The 6,422-nt window shown below is 45.7% G+C and overlaps 1 protein-coding gene across 2 annotated transcripts; it reads left to right on the top strand.

The window, feature by feature from the left end:
- Positions 1-1,856: 1,856 nt before the first annotated feature.
- Positions 1,857-4,492, top strand: ASCL2 (achaete-scute family bHLH transcription factor 2). Of its 2 annotated transcripts, none has more exons than XM_054027187.1 (2): positions 1,857-2,920; positions 3,627-4,492. In XM_054027187.1, exon 1 carries the CDS (start codon positions 2,167-2,169, stop codon positions 2,893-2,895), a length of 729 nt encoding a protein of 242 aa, XP_053883162.1. In that variant the 5' UTR covers positions 1,857-2,166; the 3' UTR covers positions 2,896-2,920; positions 3,627-4,492. The 2 variants fall into 2 exon arrangements, with proteins under 2 accessions (XP_053883162.1, XP_053883161.1); XM_054027186.1 differs by having other exon boundaries at positions 3,624-4,492.
- The last annotated feature ends 1,930 nt before the right edge of the window (positions 4,493-6,422 follow it).

The raw sequence follows: 6,422 nt of genomic DNA, 5'->3' as shown, positions 1-6,422 counted from the left end.
TTCTCTGTTATAGACTACTTGTCTAGTCTTCTATCCCTCTACACAATCTTGATACTGATAGTGCAAGGACGTTCTTGTCAGAAGCTCCAATGAACCTAGAAATGCTTTTCTTTAGCTCTATTTTATCAGCTCCACCTTTTAATTTCAGCTCTCTGAAATCATATTTCCCCTCCTGCCCTTATCCTCCAATCACTTACACACATGCTTAACTTGAAGTCAAAAGGGACTACTGCCAGGTTTAATGTTAAACAGGAGCATAGGTTTTTGCACTGCCAGGGACTTCATTTTTCTCTCCCTGCATGGTTTATTTCTGAAACTATCATGCAATTCTGCAAAATGCATCTTGCGGGAGATGCAGTTTATTATATAGCATATGAGTTCAATATGCAATTTGTTTATATAACTGCCATATCATCAATTTCTTAAGTTATGTATAGAAAATAATTTCTATTGTATCATTTTAATGCTGCAAAAAATTGAGGGATACATTTTGTTATAACTATGGTATGGTAGCTTATTATAGCTATACCATTACATAGGTTATGAATGCATTATGAATACAAAAGGTTTTATTGTATCATTTAAATCTGTCTGCCAAGCGTGTTGGGAAAATATAGTTGATTCTATAGAAACACTTACTAAACAGACACAGCTAGCACATGCGGCGATCAAGGCTGTGTGCCAAACAGTATTGCCAGTTCTCACAATTTTATTCCAAGTCTAGCAATATTTGGATTTTGCAAGATCTAGTCTTAGAGAGTGAGAGTCTCAGTGGTCATTAAAAATGATTTCTAGCCTTCACGGTTGCAGAGAAAAGCTTGAAAACATAAAGTGCATACACCTGAAAAGCTCAGAAACCAGATGCAAAAGACAAAAAGAAATAAAGAAGTATTTAAAATAATTTCTCATGATTTTCACTGTTAATATTAGGATTATCTGAGGGCTGACGCATGATTTCCCAGTGCTTGGGGTTGGCAATACAGTCTAACTCCCATGACCACCTCTTCTTTTCCTCATACCTTTTTCAAATTTCTTCTGAGCTGACATTTTCCACACTTGGTCTCAGGCCAAAGGTGATGTTTGGGTGGAAAGTTTATACAGGACAGTTAATCAGGTAACATATTACAGTGTTGGTTATTCTACAAACATAGGTATACAAAATAATCTTATATTGTAGCATTTAAATTTACACAGCTCATGGGGAGGGGCAGGGGGTTTATTATGAAACTGCTGCAAAACGGAGTGTGTTGTAAAAACAACATTGCTGTGTATAGAAAATAAAGCTGTGGTGCATTATGTGCATATTTGTGGCTTAGCAGCGCATGTGTTTGGCAGGGACGGTGAGAGATTAAGTGCTTCGCAGTCCTGAGACTCACAGTGCAGGTGGAGTGTGGTGGAAAGTAAGGGAGCGGGTCCCTTCATGGGCGAGGTGGAGTTGAGGGTGAGGGAGGGTCTTCCCCTGTCTCTCGCTCTGGGGCAACAGTGTGGGAGAGAGATACACTCCACTCAGTGCAAGCGTGCAGGGACAGAAGGAAAGGAAGGTCTCCCTCTATGTCTGCTGCTCACAGGTGCAAGAGCTGGAGCTTTCCTAGGCCCCAAGCGGCCTGCATTGGGATGCAAATAAGGCGGAGCGCGTGCTCCTCTCCGGGGGGAGGGATTGTTTATGGAACCTCCGCCGGGAGCCACGCGCCGGGCGTACGAAGCTGCCAAGCGAATTCCCCATTGGGTGGGAGGAGGCTCGGGAGCAGCGAGGGGGGGCTGTTGTGTGTGTGGCGCGCGGCGCGTCGCGTGCTGTTCCCGGGGGCTCGCGAGCGGCGGCAGCAGCAGCGCGTGTTGATAAGGGGCAGCGCTGGGAGGAACCTGCTGCAGAGGCGCATTGACAGCGCGCAAGGGAGCAGGGCTGGAAAGAAGGGGAGGGGGTGGGTTACTGAAGCAGCAGCAGCCGGGGTTGTGGCTGAGCGGGGCAGCGCCAGACTCCACGCGCTGGGCACGCTCCCACTGTTTGCAATTAAGGAGGAGGGGAAAATATTTGGCAGGGGGTTTTTTCTCCCCCCCCCCAAAAAAAAACTATTTTTGCAATTTTTTTCCCTTGCAAACTTTCCCCCACTTGCAGCCCTGCCCCGGTCACCTGCCCCCCGGAGGCTGAGGTAGGGTAAATGCCCCAAGATGAACGGTGGGCCAATAGCAGCTGCCATGCAACAGCCACCCCCGCCTTGCCCAAGTTTTCCCTTGCACGGATGCGGCGCCGGTTCCTTGGGGATGAAGTTCCAGCCGATGCCAGGTGCCGTCTCCTCCTCGGTGCAGCAGCAGCTGGTGGCCGCTAAGGGCCCGGCTCAGAACCCCAGCTCGTCCGCGGCGCGCTGCAAAGGCTCCAAGCGGCGCTCCGGCTCGCCCGAGCTGCTGCGGTGCAAGAGGCGCCTGGCTTTCCCCGGGCTGGCCGGGCAGCCGCAGACGGCGGGGGGAGCAGCGGCCGTGGCCCGGCGCAACGAGCGTGAGAGGAACCGGGTGAAGCTGGTGAACCTGGGCTTCCAGACCCTGCGCCAGCACGTGCCCAACGGCGCCGCCAGCAAGAAGATGAGCAAGGTGGAGACGCTGCGCTCGGCCGTGGAGTACATCCGAGCCCTGCAGCAGCTGCTGGACGAGCACGACGCCGTCAGCGCCGCCTTCCACGACGGCCTCCTGCCTCCCGCGCGGGCCGCCCCCGGCGGCGGCTGCTCCTACTCCTCCGCGTCGCCCTCCTTCGCCTCCTCTTCCTCCTCCGGCGGCCGGGAGGGCAGCTCCGTGCCGGGGTCCCCGCACTCGGCTTATTCCTCGGATGAGAGTGGCTACGAGGGGGCGCTGAGTCCCGAGGAGCGGGACCTGCTGGACTTCACTAGCTGGATCGGGAGCTACTGACCTCCGCCGCGTCCCCTAGCCTCAGGTAAAGCGGCCGGTGTGTGACCTGCCATGTACCCCCTCTTTCCCCCTCCCCCGAGCATTGCAATAGGTGCAGCCCTACGCGGTTGCAAGAATCAGTTGCCCTACACTGGTCAGAGTTGCACTGGCTGAATGATCTAATTTAGCTATTGGGCTGCATTGCCAAAAATAAAAAAAAGGTTTCCTCCCAAAAGTGAATGAACTTGGCCTTTCACCCATCTCCATTAACACGAAGACAGGGAAAACGTTGGAGTCAAGTTTAATGAAATGCGGTCCTTGAGTTCGACTGCATAAAAAACTTTCCCCCAACTTTTAGGTCCCAGGTGAGTCACCACTGGGAATAGCTGCAACCTGAATAAGACATGTGGTTGGTTTTGAAAATGGGGGTGGAGTAGAGAATAAAAACTTTCAGATTTGGGTGGCAAAAACCCAAAATAAATGAGGAAACTTAAATTTATAGCAGTCATTTTCGGAGGGAAGGGTGGAGTGGAGAGGCTACAGGGGCATGTGGGGCAAGTGCTACTAGTACTTTATAAAGACAATAAATCATTGGCACATCGCTTTGTGGAAGTGATTTAAACTGCACCGATATTGATTAGTGTGGACATGTGGCCAGAGAGGAAGTGATGCATCTCTCCCAGGAGCTGGGCAGAGTCTGTTAGTCACATGCTGCACTGCTAATGGCCCTTTTCTCTTTTTCTTTGTAGCAGCCTTGAAAGCAGAGATGTGCAGGACCTCAGTACCTCATTGTCCTTGATGCCTATTATGATGCAGCAGAAGAGCAAAACGGACTCTTCTTACTACAACATGTTTTCTACCTTCAAAGAGCCCTGTTGCCAAGGTCTTTAAGGGAGTGGGCTTTGGAACCTACCTAGCAGGGTTCTTACTTGGAACAAAAGACTGTGGCTCTTAATTTTTTTTTAAAGTGCAATTATGTAAATAGGTTATAGGGACCAATATCTTTAACTGCTGTTGTACAGGAGTTTATGGTGCCCTCCAAGGCTTTAATTGCCAATGAAATGGTTTGGTATACTCATGTTTCAAGTGATAGATTGAAATCTACCAGGCTTCCAACTTTTAACACACATGTACTTTTTTTATTTGGGAGGGGTGAAAAATTAACACTTGATGCTTCCTTTTTCTGAAGGGGGAGGGAATTTTTGTAATGTCAAAGATTCTATTTTATATGTAACTTGAACAGCCTATGGGAACGCTATAAATATGAAGACTTATTTTTGTACAAGAAACTTTAGAAAAGGGGAAAGGGAGGAGGAGTTGTTCTAGTAAATCCAATCCCCTTGTTCCTTAACACTGCCAGCTAGAATGTTTTGAGAACTTATACAATTTAGATAATATTTTTCCAACACTTTACTAAGGACTGTAAAAATTATGTTTTGTCTTAAATGTGGTGTCCAAGTCTTGTCTGGTGTGAAGGTTCACTTATTTGAAAACTGAAGTTTAATGTTTTGAAGGCATTTTGTATGCACTTGCAAGGGATTCTTAAGTTGTACATATGCAGTTTTTGAAGAGTATTTTATGTAAATTGACTTTATAAATAAAATCTATTTATAAATGGCTTCTCTAGTTATAGGATGCACACTTCAACCATGTCTTACAACTACTTCCCATTTTGCATATGGAAGACATGGGAAGAACGGTTAATCATGAGAACACTTCTATGTAGCAAATCATTATATGGGGCCAGATTGCGCATGCAGAAGGGGAATGAGGGTAAAACAAGGAAACTGCTTCTCCGCTATTTTTCCCACACTATGGCCAGACATATTCACAGTCCTTATGCTTAGCTGAGTGTAAGAACGTTGCATGTGACTAGTACTGCTAGGAGAACTAGCTACCCAAAAATGCATGGAAAGGAAGTGAGATCATGAAGGGGCCAGCATGCTTCACCCTTTTAAGGAGTGATGCAAAGGGGGTTCTTCCTGGGATGCCTTCCATCTCCCCAAGATGTAGTGGTGCAGCTCTGCCCAGCCTTCATTGCGGTGTTTGGCCTAAAGGCACAATACAGCTCTAAGCAACTACTGGAGACAATGGTTTTCTGAGGTCTCCATTTGTCCTGGCCCTGATTAGATTGATATCCTTACTCAAGTTGATTCTTACTTTGAAATCACTGCCCAGGATGGGTGGGGGTATCCAAATCTGGCCAATGTTAACTGAAGATATGTAAAAGGATGAGTATACCATTTACTTAATACTCTTATTCAGAGGTAATAAAAACCATTATTTAAGAGTTTCAAATGAGTAAGTAGTACAGGTTCTTAACCTCATTTAAGAGGTTTATTACTTCTAGGTTTATGCTGAAGGCATGTTTCAGTGGAAGCATGCTACAGCTCCCTTCAGCTGTTGGGGAAGATTACTATGAATCACAATGACAAAATAAGAAGCAACGGAGACTATGAATGGGAAAACAAAGGACCTTATTTTCCAAATATGTTGGTAGCTAATTTAATTCAGTGAACTGTAGCAAAATGGAACAGGATATGCTGAGTGAACATAGAACAAACTACAAAAAATTAAACTAACTTACTTTCCAAAGGCCATGTGTATAGACCCTCCTTACTCCATTGGAGTAAGTAGTGCATACGTCTTGTGATTCAAGGAAAAAGCAATGGGAGGATACAATTCCACCTCTCCCCTATTTTATTTCAAAGCACTAACTAGAATACCCTTGGATGATACACTGTATGATACAAAGTATGTGTGCTTTTATCCTCAGTCCTAATAGATGAAAGCCCAGTGAGGTTAAGGGTTAGACTTTCAGAAGGCCAGAGCACCCACAACTCCCTTTGAAGTTAACAGATCAGGGCATTTTAGCATCTTTTATAAACAAAACAGCAAACCGGTCCTAATGTAAAATTTTCAAAAGCATTTTAGTCTCTTAGGAGACTAAGTTCCATGGAAATATAATGGGACTTGTATCCATAAAGCACTTTTGAAATTTTTCCCCTGTGACTTGTCAGCACCACACAGCACACCAGTGCTAGAATTGAGAAGAGAGCTTTGCCTGGCACGCCAATCCCATAACTAGACCTGGGGGTTGTGAATCAATTTTAGGGCAGAGGGTTTACAACTTCCATCTCTTTTCGTCCCTTTCATTTAAAAAGAATTTTATTTCTAGCTCTTATAGTTACTGCAAAAATATGAGCCACGCATAAACTGATGTTTCAGGCTGTTTACAGGTATCCCTGCAAATAGCCTGAAACAATAGCTCCAAGACAGGTTTAGGGGGATCACAGACACCCTGCTCTCCTCATATTACTTAAATGGGAGGTGAGTCCCAGCTAGATCCTTGGCTGGGGTCCCAGCATGGAAAAGGTGGATAACAACTGGTCTAGACAACTTTAATACCATTTAAAGAAGGAAAATATGCAGCCATTAAAGTGATTGATACCAAAAAGCTACATTTGAATTGTTAATTTAGTATTAAGTCATTTATTGCTTCTAGAACACTAGATCACTGAGATATGGCTGCAGCTATATTAAAGCTG

Source organism: Malaclemys terrapin, chromosome 4 (assembly GCF_027887155.1).
Source record: "Malaclemys terrapin pileata isolate rMalTer1 chromosome 4, rMalTer1.hap1, whole genome shotgun sequence".
Classification (NCBI taxonomy): Eukaryota; Metazoa; Chordata; order Testudines; family Emydidae; genus Malaclemys; species Malaclemys terrapin.
Note: the sequence above shows the minus strand (reverse complement) of the source record. Positions and strands in the feature narration are given on the sequence as shown.